Here is a 27248-nt window from a genome sequence, read left to right on the forward strand (position 1 = left end):
GAGGAAGTCAATGGGGCTCCCGTAATTACGGGTGACTACGTGTGTGCATCCGTAATTACGGGAGCGTTGCTAGGTGACGTCAGTAAATAGTCACTGTCCAGGGTGCTGAAAGAGTTAAGCGATCGGCAGTAACTGTTTCAGCACCCTGGACAGTGACTTCCGATCACAATATACTTCAACCTGTAAAAAAAATAGAAGTTCATACTTACCGAGAACTCCCTGCTTCTTGCTCCAGTCCAGCCTCCCGGGATGACGTTTTAGTCCAAGTGACGGCTGCAGCCAATCACAGGCTGTAGCGGTCACATGGACTGCCGCGCCATCCAGGGACGTCGGGCTGGATGCTGAAAGAGGGACGCGTCACCAATACAACAGCCGGGTAAGTATGAATTTCTTTTTACTTTGACTAGGGAAAGGGGTGTCCCTTCTCTCTATCCTGCACTGATAGAGAGAAGGGAAGCCCTCTTCCCCTCAATATGCAACGGCTAGTCCGCATCAATTTAATGCCCATTTTAGGCAAAGCCGCAACAGAATCTGCAACGCAGATTCTGTGCGGCATTGATGCGGACAGTGGCGGAAGAACTCCGCCACGTCTGGGCATGCCCTTATAGTGGTACCAATTTTTACAATTTCCCAACCTCTTTTGAATGAGGGGACAATGTTGACTAAAGTTTCTATGCTGCAAATAAAGGAGATGCAGCTTCTTTTGTGAGTGTAAATATAAAATATATATGTGTGCGTGTATATATAAATATTTGTACGTATGCATGTATATGTACAGATAGACTGAACAGCTAGTAACTATAGTGCTGTGCTTTGTTAGTCCATACTATATTCATTGTTAAAGGGGATACCCAAGCAGATAAAAAAAAACAGAAGAGTTCCTGAATGTTTGTGAATGCTCACCAGAGGATGCCACCATAGCTCAGAAGTAATTATTTTTCATTTTCATTATGTCGGGCAGCCCTGTTGTTTTCATTTTTCAGGAGCTTGCTCTGGGCGGGATTACCATGTAAAAGACAACAGTTCCCATGTTTCCTCTTGAAAAATATGAACATTGCCTATATTTACAGCTTGCTGCATGCCCCTCAAATACAATGTGGAAGGTAGCGCTGTAATTACTGACTGTCTGTTACTATGACAAAACTCTGCTGTTCTGCTGCTATACTCTGCACTCTCCGCTGCCCAGAGTAAAAAACACAATACCTCCAGAGCCTGGGAGGAGAGTAAGGAGAAGTATAGATAAGAGGCATGTGATGTGTTAGGTCCTGTACTACAGAAAGGGGAGAGAACCACATGTTTAGTGTACAGAACATCACACAAGAAGGAGATAAAGATCAAGAGCATGGTCACGTGAGACTGCCATACAGAGGCATTTCAGCTACAGACTGTATGTTAGTAAGAGTTCTTTTACACGGGCACATAAACTGCCTATAACGAGTGTGAATTGACGATATAGGAAGATGATCGGCGTTCGTATTTTCATGTAGCAATGATCGTGAGTGGGTTTTATCATTTGATCGTTGGACCTGATTACGTTGGGCATAAGTGACTAATCCTACTGAAATCAAACAATTTGCAAACAATTATTAAAGACTGGAAAACCCCTTTAAGAAGTTTAAGTATTATCTAACCAAACAAAACATTAAAGTTACTTACCTATTAGCTTGGCACTTGCCTGTATGATATCAAACCACAAGGTGTGAAATATGTCCATATTCCCTATGAGGGCATTGAAAGTAATGGAGAGGGTTTCCTCACTCAGAACTTCTCCTCTGGGAGCTAGAGCAAAAAGCCACTAACTCGCTATTAATACTACAATAATATTCCTACAATAATTAATACAATTAATACTACAATAAAGTTCCCGGGGCAACATCCCCCAGGAAAATGAGCTGCGGCAGCTCTGTCATGAGATAAAGCATACCCTGCATGTATAAGAACTGGAGCAGACAGAACAAGGACATTTTTCCCATAGCAATATCTTAGAAAAATTAGAGCTGTCATCTTATTCGTTGCAAGAAATAATTGCTTTCCTGAACATTAGTTGTTTTTTTTTCATGAGGCCATACAGTATGTCCCATTTTTTTTTGTTCCATTAAATATGATATTTCTCTGTTAGATCCCACAAAAAAAAAACAATTCTTCAAAAGGACTTTTTAAAAAAAATAAAAATAAATGTTCCTGTGTCTATATATTGCTGTTACATAATTGTTATGGCACCTCTGATATTCTTCTACCTCTGGGGATCATGACTTCAAACATTTCATTAAGCTGTTAAATGTTTTAGCATGATTATTAGGCCAAGTACACACAGTGCAATATTTGTGCAGTTTATGATGCCTGTTTTTTTTATGCCAGTCAAAACTGGAACTAGATACAAAAAAAAAAAAGTGGAGGAGTGTACTGTTGCAGGCGCTAAAAAAAACCATGCATACACTACAACAAAATGTCACTGTGTGAAGACCTAACTGTATAGATCAATATATTCTTACCTCCTTCCTGGCTGAGCAAATTGTGTTTGTGCCACGATACACCTCATATACACCATCTGTGCCAGGCTTTACAGGGGCTGTCAAATAAATAATAAATATATTCGTGATATTTCCTGTACACATGACTGTACACAGTCTTTTAAAGCATACTTTTTTTTTTTTACTCTAATTTTTCCTGTGACTTAAAGAACTCCCATGAAAATTTGTATTGCCTTATCCATTTGTAATGGGCATCTTGTACATGTAAACTATATTTATTTCCTCACCGAGCGTCTAGCTTTCAATATATAGATTTCGTTCGGCTCTCCCGTGTGGTCATGTGATCTGTAAACTGACTTGCCGAGCAATAAAAATTTTCATGGAAGTTCTTCTTTAAGGGTAGCCACACACCAGGCGAATTTGTTTGCAGATTTTTCCTTAGCAATTCCCCAGCAAAATCTGCATGTGTGAAAATTGGTATGAATTTTGCTGTGGATTCACCATGGATTTCATCCCTTCTACATGGTGAAATCCGCTGTGAACACCTGTACAGAATAATCCGCAGCTAAATAATATGATTTCTGTGCAGAAAGATTTTCTGCAGCATGTGAAATGAATGGAATTTGATTACATTTGTTCAAATCTCACCCACATGGTGGTACTGTCTGCTGTGGATTTTCCATTTCCGTGCACAAATCTAAGGCTGGATTCACACGAGCACATTACGTCCGTAATGGACGGAACGTATTTCAGGCCGCTAATCCCGAACCGAACACACTGCAGGGAGCCGGGCTCCTAGCATCATAGTTATGTACGATGCTAGGAGTCCCAGCCTCTCCATAGAGCTACTGTCCCGTACTGAAATGTGCTCGTATGAATCCAGCCTAAGTGGAAAATCCACAGTATTTCCATTCTGTGAGCAGGGGGCCTTTTTGTATATGGCCACTTTTAGGCTCCCTTCACACAAAGGGATGAATATAATAAGACTGGCGATTCAAATTGCAATCTTAAACTAATTTACATCGGCGGGAAATGCGCCAAATGTATTAAGAGGTGGACACCTCTTAATAAAGTTGGTGCATCTTTGGCTGCCGTGCGACCTGCCGTGCATGTGTAGATTTGTACCATAATTTAAGCCGCTTTCTGTGCCAAAAAGGGAAACTTTTTTTTCATGCCAGAAAACCGGAGTCAACTAATTTACATTGGCGGAAAATGCGTCAACTGTATTAAGAGGTGGACACCTCTTAATAAAGTTAGTGCATATTTGGCTGCCAAAATGGGAATTTTTTTTATTCCAGAAAACTGGAGTGAACCTTTTTATATATTCCCACCATATTTTTTTTCTGGCATAAAACGCATTTCAAAATGCCAGAGTTTTTTTAAATACTACAACGTGTTTTATGGAGTTTTTAGTGGTGTTTTTGGATGCGTTTTTCAATTTTGTCCATGTTTTTTTTTCTGCCATTTTTAAGACCTATAAAGAAGCATATGGGGGAAAAAGCCAGAGGAAAACGCCATACCCAGAGCATGCTGCTTTAGGAGAAACGCCACTGACCACACAAATGGAACAAGCAAGAACGCATAGTATGTGGTATGGGATTAAAAAGTAAGTATTATTATCACATTTGTCTTTTTGAACAAAGCCGAGAAAACACCTTTAAAATCTAAAAAGCACCTTAGACCAGCAGAGATATTGTAGATAACCCCTAAACCACCAAGGATAATAATATTAAATGTATGGCTGTATTATTTAGACAATATATTGCACTCTATGTCTTTTTATGTTATTATTATTTTGGCAATAGGCTATGGACACCTTTGCAAGGCATTTTTTTAAATAAAAGGCCTCTCAGTATGTTTGATACAACTTTACAAATACTTCTTATTAAAAATTCAAGCTGCTCTGTATTCTCTATAAAGAGCAGCTGTATCTATCGCTATTCACTGAATCCGTCAGTCCCGCAGACCTGACGGCTTCAGTGACAGCGGGTCCTGCACGTCTCGGACATGCAGGATCCACCTATAAACTATCACATCTAAGTTCAACATTCCGGTGTTCTCTGGCGAATGCCAATCAAGCTGCACAAAGCTGGGCTTAGAGAAGAGAACCCGCTACAGGACCTCGGGCCCTCATGGAGCCTGTTTCTGATTATTTGGTCAGAAACATGCACACCAGTAGCCCGCTGGAGTCATTTTGTAGGGCTCTGGCAGTGCTCCTCCAGTTCCTCCTTGCAAAAAAGAGCAGATACCGGTCCTGTTGATGGATTGATGATCTTCTACGGACCTGTCCGGCTCTCTTCGTCTAACGGCACATTTCCTGTTATCTTCTCGATGCTCTTGAGATTGTGCTGGGAGACACAGCAAACCTTCTTGCGATGGCACGTATGGATGTGTCATCCTGGAGGAGGTGGACTACCTGTGCAACGTGAATGGACAGCAGGCACAGCCTCATGCTACCAGTAGTGACAAGGACACTAGCAAAACGCAAAACTGGAGAAGAATTTGTCAGGAAGGATAAGGAGAGCGAAATTGTCTATTTTGTCGCTTATGCTTCCTAACTAAACAGATTGATATCCCTGAAGTTTAATTTACTTGGGGTGATACTGTGATACTTAAATGGTCCCCTAATTTTTTTGAGAAGTGTAGTTAGGTATCGTCTGATGTGACTTATACAATGAGTGATAATATTATTTGCGCATGAAATAGTATAGCAAATGTTGGGGTAACAGGACCACCAGAGGGTACATAATATAACCAATGTAATTAACTGAATCAGTCAGGTTCTAGGTTTCATTTATTCAGTACAGTTTAGCAACGGAAGGTTAATTATCTAACTATAGAATTTTCTATCACCTTCTTATAAGCCTGGAAATAGAATTGTTTATTTATTTGTTTGCAAAACTCATGTAAGTTTATTCATTTCCAACAGTTACATATTCTTATGTTGTTTGATTGTCTTACAGCGGTTGTAATTCTCATTCTAGACATGCGGCCAGCAATGTCCGCTCGCAGGTACAGCAGCAGCATTTATAAATCTATCTTTTATAATTTTGTATGATACATTTACCATATTACCTTGGTGTTGTCATGTTAATAAGACAATAATTATACAATACTAATACATTGCATGCATTCTGCTAATGGAAGAAAGGCACTGGCCTAGCAACAGGCTCTCAGAAATACTCGACAGATGAAAGCCAAGGAAGAATATGGACAGGATTAAAACGTATCATTAATATTTCTCTTACGTTGTTCAACAATCTATATATACACCAAAGACCTTTTTAATGTATATTTTTTTTACTGAGGAACGTATCTGACTTAAAAGCCTATATATCATATAACAGTAACTGAGATTTTTATATTTCCAAATGGATATATCAGATCAATTAGTTTAACAGCATCTTCCTGCTGTCTTGATATTCCTATTTCATTTTGTCCTTCATTTGCCTAATCTTCGTTCACATTTTCATTAAAATAGTATACAGAATGTATTCATTTGTTTCTCACTATTTATATAGCATCAACATATCCTGTAGCTCTGTACAGAGATGTATCCACTCTTATCAGTCCCAGTCCCCACTAAAACTGGCCATAGGCATGCCATTTTTCTCAGAAGGTCTCTTTGGACCCAACATCACCTCTGCAGTCAGTGATTGGCTGCTATTATCACATGATATGACATCATCATGGTGGTACTGCCACTGCGTTGCAATCATAACACCGGAGAGACAAGACCCACTGACTCCAGTGGCGTGGGTACAGCAAACAATTTTAAAGGTAATTTTATCTTAAAAAGTATATTGGATACACATTAAGATTATTCATGTTTGGTGCTTTGTAATAATCATTAAAATGTAATAATCATTAAACTATTAGGTAAAATGATGCTTTCATGTCTAGATTTTTTGGCACTGTCCACCTGTGTCTTGATTGGCACCATGCTGCATAAACGCAGTGCTTCTGACTACAGGGGCTCAAGGTTAGGAAGGGGTTAAGCAGCTAAAAGTAGGGGTGGGTCCATTTGCAACTGGCAGAGGTTGGGTCAGGTGGCACCATCCCAGCTGCATATTGTGTCCTCTGTATGTAGGCAGGGCCCCTTAGGTTCCCAACAACTTATCCAATCCACCTTAATTTAAGTTAATGTTTTTACAGACTTTGTATATATATTAACACATTGTGATCTGCTGCTGGTAGCTGATTATATGTATAGCACTGAAAATCACTGCTAAACATGCATTTGTATTCTGAGGGGTGAATGGGTGGTGGGGCCATTTTTGGGACATGCTATACAAGTAGCTTACTTGCAGGGCCGGCCTTAGGGGTGTGCGACCTGTGCCTTTGCAGCAGGTGGAAGGGGGTGCTGCGCTGGCTCCCTTCCTCTGCTTGTTTTAGAAGCGTCCAGGCCCGACGACTTTCCGCCCGGGCGCATCTTCACTCAGTGGTGTCGCTACCGCTGTAGCAGTCATAGTGGCTGCTAGTGTCGACACCGTGCATGAGGGCGCATGCGCCGGGCCTGGGCGCTACAGCGATAGCGATGGCACTATAGGAGAGCAGGGAGGTATCTCCCTGCTCTGCTATGTACTAGCGCCACTGTAGCTCCCTGAAGAAGCGGAATCGTGTGGCCGGGGATTCCGCTCCTGGGGCGCTCCGCTTGATGTCTCTGTCCATCCATAAATGGACACAGACGACAGGGGCTTCTCCTGGAGTAGAATCCCCGGTCACAGCGTCGGCAACGCTGTGGTCGGGGAATCCACTTCAGGAATTGGCCCTAATGTCACTGTCCATATATGGACAGAGACATCAAGCTGAGCGCTCCAGGAGCAGAATCCCCGGCCACACGGGGATTCCGCTCCTTCTGGGAGCTACAGTGGCGCTATCTACAGGAAGGGGGGTGCTGTCTACAAGGGGGCTGTGTGGCCCTACTTACAAGGGGGCTGTAGGCTGTGTGGCATTACTTACAAGGGGGCTGTGGGCTGTGTGGCACTACCTACAAGGGGGCTGTGTGGCACTACCTACAAGGGGGCTTTGTGGCACTACCTACAAGGGGGCTGTGTGGCACTACCTACAAGGGGACTGTGTGGCACTACCTACCAGGAGGCTGTGTGGCACTATCTACCAGGAGGCTGTTTGGCACTACCTACCAGGGGGCTGTGTGGCACTACCTACCAGGCTGCTGTGTGGCACTACCTACCAGGGTGCAGTGTGGCACTACCTAAATGGGGCTGTGTGGCATTACCTACAGGGGGCTGTGTGGCACTACCTACAGGGAACTGTGTGGCACTCTCTACAGGGGGCTCTGTGGCACTATCTACAAGGAGGTTGTGTGGCACTATCTACAAGGGGGCTGTGTGGCACTACATACAAGGGGGCTGTGTGGCACTTCCTACCAGTGGGCTGTGTGGCACTACCTACCAGGCTGCTGTGTGGCACTACCTACCAGGGTGCAGTGTGGCACTACCTACAGGGGGCTGTGTGGCATTACCTACAGGGGGCTGTGTGGCATTACCTACAGGGGGCTGTGTGGCACTACCTACAGGGGACTGTGTGGCACTCTCTACAGGGGGCTCTGTGGCACTATCTACAAGGAGGCTGTGTGGCACTACCTACAAGGGGCTGTATGGCACTACCTACAAGGTGCTGTGTGGCATTATCTACAGGGGTAATCTGTGAGTGGTGGGCTGATGGTCATTTTACTGTGAGTGGGAGGCCTACAGTCATTTTACTGTGAGTGGGGGGCTGATGGTCTTCAAGTGGTTTCGACCTCTGACCTCCAATTGAAATGAATAGGAGGCAGAAAATACCTGTGGCGCCTGTTTGGAGCTTTTTTGCCTGCGTCTTTTGCATTAGCTTCAACGGCTTAAGAAGAAACGCAAAAAAAAGGTCAAACAACGCTGTCAATACAATTTTTTTTGCCATACAAAAAACGCTGTGTGAACACACCCTAAGGCCCCATGCACACGACCGTAAAAAAACAACTCAGTTTTTGCGAACCGCAATTGCGGTCCGCAAAAATGGACCCATTCACTTTCATTGAACGCGGACACCTTTCCGTAGTGCTACGGATGGGTGCCCGTGCCGTATAAATGTTTCGTAAATTACTTTGTATGGGAGCACGGGCCGAAAATGCGAGTGGCAGTCGGCGTCCGGCCGTGCCCGCAATCGCGGGCAATGATTGCGGGCATGGTCCTGTGCATGGGGCCTTAAAGTGTAGTGCTTGTTTTTAGCCTTTTTCTAAACTATTTTTGGTAGGGGTGCCCTGAAGAAATTTTATTTTTCCAGTGCTGCCTCGAGTCCTAAAAGGTTGGGAAACGCTGTGCTATGCTACAGGATCAAGCCGGCCTACGCAAGGATCTCGTCGTGGAGCAGCTCATTTCGTCATGGAAACGGGGCCTAGGCGAGTACAATTTTTGTTTTTGTTCGGGGGCACTGTCTACAAGGGGGAGGTGGGGGGGGGGCTGTATGGCACGATCTTCAAGGAGGAGGTGGGGGATTATGGCACTGTCTACAGGGAGGCTGTATGGTAAAATCTACAGGAGGGGCACTATACTCTTTGGGGGCCACTAAGCGGACATTATACTGTGCAGTGGTATTACAGGGGGCATAATACTGTGGGCTCAATTAGAAGACAAAATACTGTGTCCTTGCAGGGGTTGTAATATATTATATTATTAAATATTATACTGTATGGGGGAACTATACTTTTTTTATGGGGCATTTTTTTATGACGGGGTTGGGGCGCCAAAAGATCATTTCGCACAGGGCGCCATCTATCCTAATGCCGGCCCTGCTTACTTGGCGTGTACATGACCCCAAACTCAGATAAAGGCGGTCGCTTAGTAAGCAGCTGCAAAAATATTGGTGGTGAGCATGAGTTACTAGAAGGAAGTAGTCTCTTTTTTTCACTTAGCCCTCACAACAAAAATACTAGGCAGCTCTGGTTTATATTATTTGGCAATAAATAAGGATATTTGGCACTTGGCAAATGTAACAGATAAAACCATTGTTTGGTCTATGCTGTATATAAAGCATAAAAAGGGTTTTTATAACATGTGGGACCCCAGTGATAGCAATAAATGGGTGTTATGAAGAGTGCCGAGTGCTTCGTAGAAAGCATCATCTGTCTTTTGCTTTTATGTCCCCAAGAGATAATATGGAAATCTATATGTATGATATTGCAATATGCAAGAAATTAGACCAAATTCAGTGCGTTCCAGGAAAACTTTCAAGAAAAAAAAGTCACTTACTTGGTTTAAGTATTTCAGACAGCAAAGTTTTGGGAAGTGTATCTGGTAAATCGTATCCATTTTTTCTAGCAACAATAAGGTGAAAAGCTGCAAAAAATTCTGACAGCGTCAAAGCACCATCACAGTCAACATCACTAAGGTCCCTGAAAGGGAACAAAGCAAAATAAAAAAATGTTTTTCTAAAGTTTGGGTGTATTTTGAACGCACATTGTCACGTTTTAGGCCACACCCTATCCGCTAGATCACACCCTTGTCCCACTAAGCCACGCCTACTTGTCGAGCGTGTAAAAATAAAATAAAAAAAGTGTCTAAAACAGTTAATAAATGTTATGCACGGCATGTATGCCAGAATTCTGTGTTTTTTGGTGTGCGGGCTCTCGGTGTACTGTATACAGAGACGAACATATATTCAAGTTATTCCAGAAAATGCTATGCACATATTTTCTGTCTATGATCTTGTATGCACATTAAAAATTAGAGATAAAGAGTGGACAGCATGTATGTTCATGGGATGAGTTGTGAACTGTCATAGTCTCTACATACAGCAATGTGAAAGTGCTGAGGGGGCTTACACACACCTTAATGATAACAGACCCAATATATCCCATGAAGAAATATGTCATATGTGAATGCTGCAGTGTTCACCAACATAAGTGGGAACAAGGTAACCTGCTCTGCTGTACTTACCAAATGTGTGAAAGTTCTGGGATAGGAAGCTTTGATTTGGTAAAGAAGTTCCTTGCTACAGCACCTGTAAATAATTGAAAACGAGCATTTTTACACAGCCTGCACAGATTGGCAGTAACACATTCATATTTCTTAGACCGCGTAATACGGCTTGCGATGGAGCACATCACAAATGTTTTGGTCATTTATTCCCATGGATAAAATTGAACTGCAGAGATACAGTATGGCCCATATCATTCTTTGGGTGCAGTATTGCATGTGATACAGACAAACTTATCAACATTTAACCCCTTCAGCCTGTTTTGGCTTTGTGGACACAGCCGATTTTTTCAAATCTTACATGTGTCACTTTATATGGTAATAACTCCGGAATGCTTTTACCTACCCAAGCGATTCTGAGACTGTTTTCTCGTGACATATTGTACTTTATGTTAGCAAAAAAATGTGGTAGATAAATTCAAATTTGTGAAAAACACAAAAATTTAGAGAAAATGTGCAAAAATTAGCACTTTTTTACATTTAAATGTATCTGTTTGTAAAACGGATAGTAATACCACACAAAATAGTTACTAGTTAACATTTCCCATACGTCTACTTTATGTTTGCATAGTTTTTTTAATATTCTTTTATATTTCTAGGACGTTACAAGGATTAGAACTTTCGCAGTCAATTTTTCACATTTTCAAGTCCAGTTCTGAAGTGGCTTTGAGGGCCTTAATCAACCCATATTAAAAGCTGCAAAGTATTCAAAACAGCATTCAGAACATTTCTTAACCCTTTCACAGGAATGAAAGCAAAGTGAAGGTGAAATTTACCAATATTTTTTTTTCTGATTTTACCTGAGAAACGAAACTCAATATTTATTGCTCAGAGTTTTTTAGAAATATCCCACTAGCGTGGTAATGGACTGAAACACTGCATCAGAAGCAAAGGAACACCTAGTGCAGGGTTCTCAAACACACGGGCCGGTCGCATGCGACCCCTGAGGCTGTCATCTGCGGCCAGGGTGCGCCGACGAATGACAAAGACCCTGACGTCACTGTCCATATATGGACAGTGATGTCAGGTGCTTCCCCGGAGCTGGAGTCCCAGAGCAGAGTATAATTATTTATTTTTCATCGATGTATGAGTGTGAGGGCTTATTTTTTGCGGGACAAGCTGCAGTTTATGTTGTTACCATTTTTTGGTACATACATCTTTTCGATCACTTTTTATTACATTTTTTTTAGAGCTAAGGTGACCAAAAAACAGCGATTTTGGTGTTTTAAATTGTTTCATTTTTACCGTGTTCACTGTGCGAGTTAAATAATGGTATATTGTAATAGTGTGGACTTTTACGGATGCAGAGATACCAATCTTTTTTCTTTTACATTAATTTAGAAGAAAAATGGGAAATAATTTTTTTTAACTTTTAATATATATAGTTTTTCTCACTACCAATAACTTTAACTTTTTTTTACACATTTTATTAGTCCCCCTAGGGGACCTGAACCACCGATTGTTAGATCAATGTATTGCAGAATATTGCCATTTTTACATGCTTCTGTAATAGCGTGATAGGTGTTCCTGTCTGTTAGTCCCGGGTGTCTGCTGTAATACACAGCTGACACCCGCAGCGTATGGAGTGGCTCAGCACGAGAGCCCGCTCCATACATCACCTCCCACACCATGACGTGCTATTACATCATGGTGCACGAAGGGGTTAATGCACAGCGGATGGTGCAAAGTGAAAATTGCAATTTTCCACTGATATGCCATTTTAGTGCACAATATGTTGTGCCCAGTTTGTTCCACTGAAGACAAATACCTCATAAAATGTTAAACGGGTTCTCCCGGGTATGGCAATGTCATATATGTGGACGGAAACTGCTGTCTGGGCACATTGTGTGGGGGCTTGTTTATTGCGGGACAATCTGTAGATTTCATTGTTAACCTTTTTGGGATACATGCGATTTTTTTGATCACTTTTTATTCAATTTTTTGAAGGTGACCAAAATCCAGCAATTCTGACAATGTTTTTTATTCTTTTTTTACAGTGTTTACGGTGGGCTATAAATGACAATTTTACTTAATTCTGCGGGTCGATATGATTACGGCGATACGATATGTATATCGTTTTTTTTTATTTTTTGCAGCATTTGCGCAATAAAATAACTTTTTTAAAAAATAATAATTTTTTGTGTTGCCATATTCTGAGAACCATAACTTTTTTATTTTTCAGTCAAAAAAGCTGTGTAAGGGCTTGTTTTTGTGGGAGAGGTTGTAATTTTCACTGGTACTAGTTTGGGGTACATCCGACTTTTTTCATCACTTTTTATTCTATATTTTGAGAGGTGTGGTGACCAAATAATAGCGATTCTGGCATTGTTTTTTATATTTTTGCGGTGTTCACCGTGAGGGAAAAATAATATTAGAGTTTTATAGTTTGGGTGGTTATACCAAATATGTGAATTTTTATATGTGAACTTATTATATGAAAAAAAGCATTTTTTTTTTAACTTATAACTTTTATTTTTACACTACCTATGTAGTGTAATGTATTCTAACTGTCATTGTGATGTATCCATCACTCTGACAGGAAGCCTATGAGGACCAGCCAAAGGCGGGTCCTCTTAGGCTTCCGAACATGGCAGACCTGAAGGCCTATGTCTGGTCGCAGGTTGCCATGACAACCATCGGCTGCTGATGTGCTAGAAACCACATAAATGTGGTGATTATAGGGGTTAATTTCTAAGTGGAGTGTCAGCTATCGGAGACAGCTAAACCCCCGGTTGCCGGTGCACACCGACTGTGCATGGGGAACGACTCAGTGACTTTCTGTCACTCTGACAGGTAGCCTATCAAGACCAGCTGGAGGCCATTGTCTGCCCTATGGTTGCCATGACAAACATCGGCAACCCCCACGATCGCATCATGGGGGCTACCCATATGCTAATTGCCAAAATCAGAGGCAAAGTACCACTGGCCGGCAACAGCGGAGTGTCAGCTGTCAGAGACAGCTGACCTCCCGGTTCCGTGTTCACCGGGAAAGACTCAGTAACTGTACGTCCCTGTGCGCGAAGTAACCTCCCGCGACAATGTAGTTACTGAGTGGTGAGGCTAGGGGTTAAATAGGGAAATTTCAAGCCCGCCTCTGTTCTGACTGGGAACGCCCCAAAACACTGAAAATTTTCAAACATTTTACATAAACGCCACCCCTTTGACGACTTAGTTCGCTTGGTTGTCCTGCCAAAATCTAGGCTGTTGGCAACTATATACAAAACCTTGAATACAGCTATATGCATAAGTCCTTAAACTACAAAATGATATATACCATGGAATACGGTGTTCAGGTTTGGGCACCAGATTATAAGAAGGGCATAGATGAACTTGATCGGGTGCAGAGGATGGCAAACATGGCAATTAAGAGAATAGGTGCATTGCAGTATGAAGAAAGGTTATCAAATATTGGGTGATTCACTTTAGAAATAAAGACGGCTTAGGGGTGATCCAAATAGAATGCACTAATGTATAAATGGACAGTACAGAGATACTTGTAATGAATTTTTTTATACATAGGCCTGTAACCATGACAGGGGGTAATCCCCTGTGTCTAAAATAAAGAATGTTTCACGACCATCATAGACAGGAATTCTTTACTGTAAGGGCAGTTAAATATTGGAACTCTCTGACTGGGCCACCCTCCCCTGGGTGCCACACATCCCCCTTGTAGATAGTGGCCCCCTGAAAACAGTGCCCCACTGCAGATTTTGCCATAGAGCCCCCCTGTAGATCTTGCCATACAGTCTCCTGTAGATCGTGCCATACAGCCCCCCCCCCTGTAGATAGCGCCATACAACCCACCCTGCAGGTAGCATCATACAGCCCCCCTGTAGATAGCGCCATACAGCCACCTCCGTAGATAGTGCCATACAGCCCCCTCTGTAGATAGTGCCATACAGCCGCCCCTGTAGATAGTGCCATACAGCCCACCTGTAGATAGTGAAATACAGCCCCCTGTAGATAGTGCCATACAGCCCGAGGCTGTAGATAACACCATACAGTAGCCCCCCTGTAGACAGTGCCATACAGCTCCCCTGTAGATAGTGACATAAAGCCCCCCTGTAGATAGCGCCATACAGACCCCCCTGTAGATAGCGTCCCCCAAACAAATAAAACAAAAAAACTTTATACTCACCTAGGCTCGGTTCCCACGACGAACGGAGCTTTTCCAAAGCATCCTCAACTGGCCGCCTCATGCCACGTGCTCCGGAGCAGCCGCTATGGCTGCTACAGCGGTAATTAGGCCACTGGTGAAGTATACAGACTAATCTACACAGTGGAGCATTGGAAGTAAATAACAATCAGTCAGACTTTATAGAAGGCTGATCTGACCTTTACGGAGAAAAGTCCTAAATCACCACCGCAGAGTTCCATTGTGGTACGGATGTGCCAGAAAGCTTAAGGACACCCTTGTCCATGGATGTATGGTGATGCTGCCACAGGTCACAGAAGGGCATTTTCTACCACATACCACTATGTTTAATACAGACCCTCATTGAGATGCACCAAACCCCTGCGGAGGATGCTCTCGTTACCAACACACAAGTCTTTGGGACCAAGTGGCCGCACAATGGACACAACATGCAATGGCAACTGCCAACACACTGAGGGCTTATTCAGACGAACGGGATATACGTCTGTCGCACGGACCTATATTAGACTATGGGGCCGTGCAGACAGTTGCGTGATTTTTACGCAGCGTGAATCCGCTGCGAAAAACTCACGACATGTCCGTTCTTTGAGCGTATTTCGCGCATCACGCACCCATTGAAGTCAATGGGTGCGTGAAAATCACGCATGCCACACGGAAGCACTTCCGTGGGACGCGCGTGATTCGCGCAACAGCTGTAAAACTATGAATGAAAACAGAAAAGCACCATCCAAACAAAGTGTCATAATGATGGCGGCTGCGCGAAAATCACGCAGCCGCGCATCATACGGGGCTGACACACGGAGCTGTTAAGTGTCTTTTGCGCACGCAAAACGTCACGTTTTTTGCCTGCGCAAGACGCACACACTCGTGTGAATCCGGCCTTACCACCAACTCTCAGGCTCAAGGGAACGGCAATAGGAATACAGTACAGTCCAGTAGCACAGTCTAGCATGGATATAATGATTGGTAGAGGCTCCTAATTATTATCACATTAATATCAACTATACACCGGATAAGAGGTATACTTGTGAGGAGGAGAAAGGAGGTACAACAGACACAGACCTTATCTTAAGACCTAGGGCGGTTTCAGCAGCCTGGTTCATTCTCTCCATTAGGAACCCCTCAGCTATACTGGTTAGGCGGAAACACTTCTCAATGTCAAGCTCACAAATAAATTCAGTTTGGCAACAGAGCAATAATGGTACAAAATATCTTATTTTTTTGCATACATGTGCCCCTCTCAAACCCTCCTTTCCTAGAGATTTCCTACTCATATAGGCAATATTTTGCATATATGGGTAGATTGCGGCCTAATTTCTCCCTTCTGGAAAACATAGAAAGAGTTCTTCAATTTTTACTCTCTGCTCCACATTACTTTCCTCAGAACTAATTTTGTTTAAAGGGGTTTGGGCAGGATCACACAAGCAGTTTTGATGCAGTTTTTGGAACAGTTTTTTTTATTAGCCAAAGCCAGAAATGGATCCAAAAGGAAGAACATGTATAAAGAAAAGACTGATCATCTCAATTCTTTTCTGTCCAGTCCTTTTTTGGCTCAAAAATTGTGACCCTCGATCTCAATGTAGGAGCTAGGACTTGAATCTATTAGTTGTTTATGGCATATCCTGTAGCTATGCCATAAATGTCTGTGATGGGAATACCCCTTTAACCTGTTTACCTCCACCTAATATGGATGCGCCCCATAATTCCCCACAAAGCCTTAGAATTTGGACCACCCCCTTGTAGTATAATACCCCATAGAGTTCTCAGTGGTCAGACCCACGGTTGTAGTAAAATCCCCCAAATAGAGCACTCAGCAGTCAGACCCCACCTTGCAGTATAATCCCCTCTATAGAGCTCTCAGCAGTCAGACCCCCTTTGCCGTATAATCCCCCATAGAGCCCTCAGCAGTGAGACTCCCCTTGCAGTATAATCCCCACATAGAGCTCTCAGCAGTCAGAACCTCTCTTGCAGTATAATTCCCCCCATACAGCCCTCAGCAGTCAGACACCCCCCACCCCCTTGCAGTATAATCCCCAAAATAGAGCCCTCATCATTCAGGCCCTCCCCCTTGCAGTATAATCCCCCATAGAGCCCTTAGAAGTCAGACCCCCTTTTGCAGTTTAATTCCTCCCATAGAGCCCTCAGCAGTCAGACCACTTGCAGTATAAGACCACCATAGAGCCCCCAGCAGTCAGACCCCCCTTGCAGTATAATTTTCCCCTAGAGCTCTCAGCAGTCAGAGTCAGACCCCACTTACAGTATAATTTTCCCCAATAGGGCGCTCAGCAGTCAGACCGCACTTGCATGATAAGTCCCCCTATAGAGACATCAGCAGTCAGACCCCCCTTGAAGTATAAATTTCCCCCATAGAGCGCTCAGCAGTCAGACCCCACTTGCATGATAAGTCAACCCATAGAGCCCTCAGCAGTCAGAGTCATACCTCCTTTTCAGTATAATTTCCCCCCATACAGCCCTCAGCAGCTAGTCAGACACCCCTTCTAGTATAATTTCCCCTAATAGAGCTCTCAGCAGTCAGAGTCAGACATCCCCTTGAAGTATAATCCACCCCCCCCCTATCCAAAACATTGCCATTGACCTATCATTCAATTTTAAAAGTCCTGGATAGTGGGGGCAGCAGGCTGAGCAGCATTCAGTCTTTTACATTGCTCACCGGCCAAGGCCCTCGATCTCTTGTTTGTCTCCTACGTCCTCCTGCTACTTTGGAATACAGCAGCAAGTCACTCACATTTAGTGGAGCTCCTGCTTCTCTCTGGCAGGCTGCGTCAGAGGCGTGTGAAAGACTCGGCATATCTGCTAGATACTGGATGATTTTTTAAAATGTGTAGCCAGTAAAACGTGGCGGCCCTAAACATCTACTGGGGAATCATCCCAGCCCAACACTGATGGCCGACCATGTAATACATAAACAGTGGGAATCATTAAGAGCAAGAGCTGTTGTTTGTTAGCATCTCTCTGCTCTGGCCCATAAAGCGGAAATTAATTTTCTATTATGTTCAAAAGCCCTAATAGCGCGGATGGACAGGGGTTATCCTTGACACAAACCTTCTAAAGAATCTTAAATGGGTTGCATAGAATTAGAAAAAAAGTGACTGTTTTCTTCCGGAAACAGCGCCACGCATGTCCATGGGTTTTGTCTGGTAATGCAGTTCAGCAGTTAAGCTGCAATACCCCACACAACCTGTGGACTGGAGTGGCACTGTTTTTACAAGAGAGCAGCCATGTTTTTCTAATCCTGCACTGCCCCTTTAATAGAAACTCTACAGCAAGGTTGGCATTGTCATAGTAACCAGTAAATATCCTTTGCCATTGTGACATCATTGTTCTAGAACACTGACATCTAGATCCAAGTGATTCACCGCAGATTTACCTAACACTTCACGCTTCTCAGTGTGCAGTGTCCATGTTATCTCTATTGTCTTACTACTTTTAGAGAATATACATTTCACAATCTTCTGAACCAGAAGAGAGGACCTCCTGGTCTACTACAGAATAAGGGATTGCTGGATAAGGTATCTATATACTTAAAGTTACCATCAAATATACTGATTGTGGACCAAATACCTGCTAATAACTATTTCAGAGAAAATAGAAGGTTTTCTCGCCTTGAACTTGATGCCCTGGTTTCTAAAAGTAAGAGGAAAGATTAAGGTGTCGTGTAAACCCCCAATTTCTATGGCGGCCAGAATTTACTGGTACAAATATTGATCCTGTCACATGGATTATATGTCTTACAAAACTGAGCAGTATGGATTTCCGGTAAATACTTTAGAACTATTAATGCAATTATAATCGGTCTGATTTGGGGTGGTAAAAGATCTAGAATTTTACTATCGATATTGAAATTGCCATATGAGAAGGGGGTGGTTAAAATATCCAACTTTCAGCTCTGTTACTTTACAACCCAACCAGCACAATTGGTGGATTATGATAAAGGGTTACTGAATGGTGTAAAGGCAGTCAAATCTTTAAATAGGGAAAAAAAATACGCATGGTGATGTGCATGGAAGCAAATATTCTCTCACGATTGGGGAGTAATATTACTGGGGGAATGATTCAGGGACTATGGGACAGGGTGAGGGATAAAACACTAGGGATTAAAGGCTATTTACCTTTTACCCCAGTTTGGGGTGATATATTTACAGACACTGAAATTCTACAAGGGGTCAAGTTTTGGAATGATAAGGGGGCTACATTTATGATGCACTGGTTTAATAATAGGGTGGTTAAGTCTTTTGAGAAGATTAAGGGAGAATATGGGGTGTTAGATAAACACTTTTTACAGTACGTACAAGTACAATATGATATTAGGTCACAATATGGGAAGAGAGAATTCAGATTGTATAACCACAAACTATTTGATTTCTTAATACACTCTGTAACTAGAGAAAAGGTGGCGGCAAAAATATATTCTATGCTAAATTGTAGTGATACAGAAGATAAGGTGAAGAAGAGTTTCATTACATGGAATAGGATGGTGGATACACAAAATAATGATAAGTGGATCAATGCGCTAAAAATGATGCCAGCAACCACTAGAGATAATGTATTTAGAATTTCACAGCTATCCATAATACATGATGCGTATTATTATACACCAAAAAAGTTAAAATGTTTAATCCCGGTGGTGAATACCCTTGTCCAAGATGTGCAAACCTAAATGTGGACCTGGTCCATATACCGTGGCGCTGCCCCAAGCTCCATATTTATTGGGGAAAACGTATAGCCGAGATACCGTAGATAGAAACTGTAAAATACGGATCCTTCTGGATGAAATAATCATCTTCTGGGAGCTAATATGGGAATAAAAGGGAGACAAGAGGCTGTATTAACATTGAATGTGTTGTAAATGGCAAGAAGAATTATTCGTAGTAGGATATGGAGAATGACGAAACCGATTATCTCAGAGAAAATGTATTATGAAGAAAGAGGGCAGCTATTGAAATATAAGCAAACATGGTCTAAATGGAAAAGAATTTAGGATCAGAATGTAAATTTATGTTTTTTTCAGGGGTTTTTTCACACCCCATGAGACAGGAGGGTTGGGTGGGTGGGGGTGCCTTGATAACTTTGTATTTGGAAGTGATACTAATAAAATATATTTCTAAAGAAAAACAAATTATCTATAAGGAATACATTCACAAGTTTATATATTTTATCATATTTAACCGTTTGAGGACCGTCCACCTTATATATATGGCGCAGGTTAAGCTTGCTCTCCAAACCATTGGGCAGCTCAATGTCGGTGGTCTGCAGTCAGTGACTGTCAGGGACCCTGGAGAGTAGGTCACTGTCTTCTCTGTACTCACATTCACACTGGTCACATGATCGCCGGGATGCCGGTAGTAGGAGGCTGCTGCTAGGTCTAACTAGACCCAGCACAGCCCTACGGGTAAGTTCACAAGTAGCGTAAATACTGAGCGTTTTCTGCAACGGATTTCGTTGTGGAAAATCCGCAGCATAATACAGTAGCAGAAAAGTGGATGAGATTTGAACAAATCCCCTTCACACACTGCGTAAATGATGAGTGGAAAAAAACGCTCAGAAATTGACCTGTGGGTAATTATTTTTTTTCTGCAGAATGTCAATTGTATTTCGGAATCACTGCTTTTGTGTTGCGGTTTTTCCCCATTCAATTCAATGGGCAGGTAAAACCTGCAACAAATAGCAGATCATGCGTTTTTTTGTGGTAGAATAACAGCGATTCCTCCGCATAAAATGTGTACTTACCCAGAATGCTTTGTTTCTTCCTCCAGGCCGGCCTCCTGGGATGACGTTTTATTTCATGTGACCGCTGCAGCCAATTACAAGCTGCAGTAGTCACATGGGATTAAGCGTCATCCTAGGAGGCTGGTCTGCAGGACTTCAGAAGGTAAGTATGTGTTGTTGTTTTTTTACGAGCAGTTTTCTGCAGCGGACATTCCGGACAAAAAATTAACCACAATTTGGTGCAGTTTTTCGACTGGAATTCCCTACACCCGCGAGAGAGGATACGCTGTGTACCTTTATGCAGCGTCTCAGCCCTTTGTGAACGTAGCCTAACAGTGACAATAGTCACTATAACAGGGTTCATTTACCCTGTAACTGTGCAGCCCCAGATACAATGGAAAAGTATACAGAAAAGTACAGACTATAATTATAACAAAATAAAAAAAAAAAAAAACAAATCGAATAAAAATTACACATAAAATATCCCCCAAAAAACTGCTCCTCCTGACCAATCATTGTCGTAGCACTAGCCCTGATCCAATTACCCTAAAATAGACACGTAATATATAAAAATTTACGGTAGACAATGACGATCTCAATTAAAGATTTTATTTTAGTGTAAAACTATCTTATTCCCAGAAAATTACCAGTTGGTACTTAGCACTCAAGGCACATGCCCCACCACTTACGAAAATCCTCAGCAGCATTTACATGGATTTTCAACATGAAGAATCAATCCTATCATTGAAAATATATTTGCATATATACCTTAAAGGGGTTGTCCAGTCATAAGAAATTGATGGCCTATCCTCAACATAGGCTATCAACATCTGATTGGTCGGGGTCCGACTCTTGGTATCCCTAACCGATAAGCTGTTTTGAAGGGGCCACGGCACTCGTATGAGCTCAGCTTCCTCTTTATTCCTGTCACTGCTCGTACTGTGAATTGCCGACACACTTATAGCGGAGGTTTACAGTATTACAGTCTACTCCCATTCACTGTAATACTGTGAACCGCTGCTACATGTGTGTCGGCGATTTACAATATAAGCAAATAAGGAATAAAGGGGAAGCAGCGCCCCTACAAACACCGCTGCCCCATCGATACATTTGATCGGCGAGGGTGCCGAGAGTTGGCCCCCCACCAATCAGATATTGATAGTTTTACCTGAGTAGGTCAAAAATTCTGTGCTGCTTAAGTTCCTTTTATATCTTTATAGAGGTTGCCTGTCCATAACATTGGTAGAGAGCTACAAATCCCCTGCTTTACTTCACACAGCCAAATAGTTACATAATGTCAGCAGTTGGCATAAGGAATGAAAGGGCGATTAGCAAGTTGAAAAAAATTTTATAATGCCGCTTGTGCCATTTCAATAAATTTGACGTCATTTGTGCATATTCACAGCACACTGCATATACCCATGACCCATGTGAGCAGACAACTTTTAAGGCTCAGCTGCCCATAGGCACAGACTTGTTCTAATGAAAGTTTACTTTTTTTTCTCCTACATTTGGTTAAATATTGTAATGTGTTTTTTCATAACTCAGAAATAATCATCTGTTGTAACTTCATCTACAGAAATAGAATCCAGAATCTAGACTTCAATAATCATGGGGAAAGCTTTCAGCTGCTGCAAGCCGGTTCCCGATGTAAAGAACAAAGTAAGAGTGACCCGCCATGAAGACACACAGAAAACAAGGAAAGGAAAACACCACCACGAACCAAGTAACAGTTGCAAGTATAGTATTACTCCAGTCATCAGTGCTGATCTGAAGGAGACTCTGACAACTACTAAGCCACCAAGCGTCAAGATGGACTCAGAATATCCAGTCCTCAAAGATCAAGTGTCCACTCAAGAGCAACAAATATTTAATGTTCCACAGCGCATCATACTACACACATACACCAAGAAGATCCTAAAATGTTTAGCGGACTTTCTGTGCCGGAGATGCTTCCAGCTGCATCACCTTTCCCCAATAGATATAGTAGAGTGGATAACAAGCATAGACAGACAACTTCTCCTTCAAGGATGGCAGGGCCAAGGATTTTTAACATCAGGCACTGTGGTGTTCCTGTACATGCTTTGCCGAGATGTCATTTCTTCCGAGATAACAAGTGAGAAAGAACTAAAGGCAACCTTGTTAACATGCTTGTATGTGTCATATTGCTATATGGGACACCAGATCTCCTACCCACTAGGTCCCTTCCTTGTAGACGGCAGAAAGGAGACCTTTTGGTACCAATGTCTGTCCATCATTGCTCACATGAGCTCAAAGATAATGCGTCTCAATACTGACCCAAAGTATTACAGTCAGATGTTTGTGAGCCTTAGAGCTGAAGGAAGACAAGCAAACGAAAATCTTCTGATGAGTGGACTACCTGTAATGATGACCAAAGAGGAAAGTTCACACGGATAAGGCTACACTTTATATCTCTGAACAATATTCCGTCAAAAATAGACACCACTCCAATGGGAAACGAAGCTTCAGTTTGTGGTAGCTATTAAAGAACTAAAACCTTCTCCTCGATCCATCGTCTACAAACTACCAGGAAGTGACATGTAATCGGCCAACAACAGAGCTCTCAAATGTAATTTACTGTCCCAGTGCCGGTCTCTATCAGCAAGGATCAGTCTCAGTGGAGCAGTCAATGACTACGCACTCCTGCAGAGCAGTCTCTTGGGAGGTACACTTGGTACTCAAGGCCGAGGTTTTAAATTGTGCACTACTCCCTCCACCCTCTGCCATGTCTGGACCAATCTTAGTCAGGTCTAGGAGCCAGCGCCAAAGTTACAAATCTCTGTCCTTGACACATGTTGTTGTGTTACTACTAAAATACATGCTGTCATGTTAATACTTGGATACGTGCTGTCATGTTACTATATGGATACATGCTGTCATGATACTATTTGGCTTGAGCCTGGGTGTATGCGCAGAATCACTAAGGAGACGCTGGGACATCCGCTGAGCCACATGCCCTCAGTAGATGCATTTATTATTGTGACAGAGCAAGGTGGGATTTTGATTGGATTATCAACTCCTGTTCACGGTCCCCCACCAGCCGTAACTCATTATATACAAGCATGTGATAAAAAAATGCAGAGAAATAAAGCTGCACAATGAGAAAGCCTTCTCAGGTGGGTGATAGCTACAAGGTAAATGACTACTTCACCTTCTTTACATTACTTGAAAACCACGGATGGAAGCAGCGCTCCAAGAATATTGGTCAATAAAACTCTTTTATGCACCCAGGGATTGTTTCTGCATTTTCTGAAGCCTTTGTACACAGTGTTTTCGTTTGTGGCATTTTTGTAGTGTTTTTGGGGTCAGATGTGTTTTTTTTTTTTAAAACGCAGCATGCTCTAGGTATGCCGTTTCTTTACTGCTGTTTTTCCCATAGACTTCTCTATGGGACTTCAAAAACATCAGAAAAACACATTTATTAAACTCCATTAAAAATGCTTGAAACTCTTGGCCTTTTTTAAATGCTTTTTTAAAGGCTCTAAAAAGTTTTTGTGTGAAGGAGGCCTTATGGGAGGCGGAGGCGTTTTTTTTTCCGGGAGCTCTTTCTTGCCGTGGTTCCTCTGAAAAACGCTGCAAAAAATGCAGCAAAAGCTGCGGCAAGAATTTGCAGGCAGGTCAAAATCTTTTTCTGCCTGAAACAAAACTCTGTGTGAACAGGGTCTTAGGGTGTTTTTTTATATATAGCTTTTTTGTAATAATTGTCATAAGCCACTGTTAAATTAAAAAATGGTGTAACTTTCAACTATAAAAAGCAAAAAATTACGTCGTCTTTCAAAACATTAACTTTATGACACACATGAAATGTCAAGGGAAATGGGCTTTAGGTGCCTAACAGTTAAGAAAATGTATTATAATTTACAAGATTAAAATATTTTGATATGTTATAATATATAGAATTTTGTACACTTATGTCCTTATGATGGCTATAAAGAAAGATGCACTGATAAATCAATGTTCAATTAAGAATAGGCAATTTATTGACATTAATTAGCTACTATAGTTTGAAAAAAATATGGAAAAAAATAAATACAAATATTTAAATACAAATATTTTTAAATAAAACAAAATAATGTTACCTTTTTACAAAAAAACAATGAGAAGTTATGATAATAATCTAGAACTTAAAAGGAATAAAATCCAATATTAGATCAGATGGTGCTGTGAATTCCCCATTGTACTGGGTTGATGGTATCTTTCCTGGGCTGAAATTGTAAGGGTATGTTCACACGACTTACTAAAAAGTTCTGAAAATACGGAGCTGTTTTCAAGGGAAAACAGCTCCTGATTTTCAGCCGTTTTTTTAGCAACTCCCGCTTTTTGCTGCGTTTTTTTCGGCCGTTTTTGGAGCTGTTTTTTCTAGAGTCAATAAAAAACGGTTCCAAAAACGGATCAAGTAGTGATATGCACTTCTTTTTCACGGGCGTTTTTTTACGCGGCCATTTTTCAAAACGGCCACGTAAAAAAAAGTCCCGTCAGAACAGAATGGCGTTTTTCCCATTGAAATCAATGGGCAGATGTTTGGAGGCGTTCTGCTGCCGATTTTTCAGCAATTTTTCGGCCGTTTACGGCCTTAAAAATGGCCGAAAATAAGTAATGTAAATATACCCTCATTCATACTCATCATTCATACTCTAGTGCACACTGCCATCATTATCAGTTTTCAAGATTTCCAGTCTTAAAGAGCACCTGGCCCTGTTCACATGTTTTAGCCCTACATTTAGCGTGTAAGTCGGGAAAACTCTCACCGTACACGCTAAATGTGTCCATAGGGCTCCAGTAACCCGACAGAGACCAAAAGAGTGTCCTACCTTTTCTTTAAAAGATGGAATAGAGTAGTAGACTATGCTATTCCAACCTGAGGGATCCTGCAAAAAATATTTTTTTTAACATGAAAGCCTATGGGTGACGGATGCTCTCTGAACGCTGATTCAGTGTGTCATTTGCTGGTTCTACTTCTTCTTCTCCTTCCCTTTTTATTGGGGTTCCTGAGGGATCAGTCCTAGGTCGGCTCCTCTTCTCTCTCTACCCAGCCCCTATTGGACAAACCATCAGCAGATTTGGCTTCCAGTACCATCTCTACGCTGATGACACCCAATTATATGGCTTTTCCCATTACATCACCTCTGCTCTAATACAAAACACCAGTCATTGTCTGTCAGCTGTCTCTATCATCATGTCCTCTCTCTATCTAAAACAGAATCTTTCTAAAACTGAGCTCCTTGTGTTCCCACCATCTACTAACCTCCCTAAACCAGTTGTCTCCATCTCAGTGTGTGGCACTATCATAACTCCTAAGCAGCACACCCGCTGTCTCGGGGTTATTTTTGACTCAGATCTTTCCTTTACTCCTCACATTCAATCACTTTCACGTTCCTGTCAATTTCACCTCAAAAACATCTCCAGAATCTGCCCTTTTCTTACTATGGAAACAGCCAAAACTCCCATTGTTGCTCTGATTCACTCTCGTCTTGACTACTGTAACTCATTACTAGTCGGTCTTCCACTCACTAAACTCTCCCCTCTCCAATCTATTCTTAAAAGGGGTTTTCCCATGGGAGACATCTATGACATATCCACATGATATGCCATAAATGTCAGATAGATGCGAATCCCACCTCTGGGACCTGCACCTATTTCCAGAACGGGGGTCCCCTAAACCCCGTTCAGCTGCTCTGTGGTGCGGCTGAAGGTGGTGAATTCCGCTGAGCTACGCTGTTTCCGTAAGTCTTATAGTAGTGAGTGGTAATTATGGAAATAGCGTATCTCGCATTCTACGCTGCTTCCGTAACTGCCATTCACTACTATGGGACTTACGGCATCAGCGTAGCTCAGCGAGTTACGCTGTTTTCGTAAGTCACGACCATATAACCTTTTTCATGGTCTGAATTCACCTCTTTCGGCCGAAAACCCCTTTAATGCAGAAGCCAGGCTCATCTTTCTGATCAACCACTACACCAATGCCTCTATCCTGTGCCAGTCACTGCACTGGTTGCCCATACCCTTCAGAAGTAAATTCAAACTTATTTCTCTCGCCCACAAAGTTATCCACAGTGCTGCACCTCCTTTCATCTCCTCCCTCATCTCTGTCTACCACCCTATTCGCGGTCTATGGTCTGCGAACGATCTTAAATAAACATAAACCATAATCCGAACCTCCAACTACGGTCTCCAATATTTTTCTCGTGCTGCACCAGTTCTCTGGAATGCGCTTCCCCAGAAAATCAGATTAATTCCCAACATCCACAGTTTTAAATGTGCTCTGAAAACACATATTTTTAGACAGGCCTAAAACATTCCCTAATCTAACTTTCCCTAGCCCCCCTTTTACATTAGTTATGAGGACTTGAGCACCTTATTTATCAGTATGCCCCACACTCCTTGCACCCTAATGCACTTCATGTCCGTCATACATGGATACTGGCTGGTGACTGGCTCATGCAGCTTTATGTGTACCACCCCATGTGTATAAAAGATGGCTGGACCATCGTACTTTACAAGCTCTTTTTTATATTTTGTGTCTCCCTTATTTCCTCATAGATTGTAAGCTCTTGCGAGCAGGGTCCTCACTCCTCTTGTTTGAATTGTAAATTAGTTTTGTCAATATGTAATGTCTGATATTGTCTGTACATGAACCCACTAAATAATTAAGTGCTGCAGAATATGTTGGCGCTATATAAATAAAGATTATTATTTCCGTATGGCATCCGTCACAGGTATATGTTAAAAGTATATGTCAGGAGCTTCCCAATGCGTCCCAGGGCAGAGCATCAGAAGCTTTCTGGCCATGGACTTTGGCCACTGGGAAACTCCTGACATCACTGTCCATATATGGACAGGGACGTCAGGAGTTTCCCAAGGGCCGGAGTCCCCGGCCAGAACAATTTTGACGCTCTGGCT

General features: G+C 42.2%; 2 protein-coding genes across 4 annotated transcripts in view; one reads left to right on the forward strand and one right to left on the reverse strand.

Annotated features, from left to right (window-relative positions):
* The window catches only part of REPS2 (RALBP1 associated Eps domain containing 2), a 216437-nt gene that overhangs the window by 40650 nt on the left and 148539 nt on the right, over positions 1–27248 (reverse strand). For all 3 annotated transcript variants that reach the window (XM_075852974.1, XM_075852973.1, XM_075852975.1), the window contains 3 exons: positions 10406–10469; positions 9719–9861; positions 2493–2569 (listed from right to left, as the gene is read on the reverse strand). In XM_075852974.1, coding sequence (XP_075709089.1) covers positions 2493–2569; positions 9719–9861; positions 10406–10469 — 284 coding nt within the window. The remainder of the gene's footprint in view (positions 1–2492; positions 2570–9718; positions 9862–10405; positions 10470–27248) is intronic.
* On the forward strand, positions 17995–23569 carry LOC142741006 (cyclin-dependent kinase 5 activator 1-like). The gene is made up of 2 exons (XM_075850413.1): positions 17995–18130; positions 21907–23569. The coding sequence occupies exon 2, from the start codon at positions 21939–21941 to the stop codon at positions 22743–22745; it is 807 nt and encodes a 268-aa protein (XP_075706528.1). The 5' UTR covers positions 17995–18130; positions 21907–21938; the 3' UTR covers positions 22746–23569.

The sequence above is a fragment of the Rhinoderma darwinii genome, chromosome 2, assembly GCF_050947455.1.
Source record: "Rhinoderma darwinii isolate aRhiDar2 chromosome 2, aRhiDar2.hap1, whole genome shotgun sequence".
Classification (NCBI taxonomy): domain Eukaryota; kingdom Metazoa; phylum Chordata; class Amphibia; order Anura; family Rhinodermatidae; genus Rhinoderma; species Rhinoderma darwinii.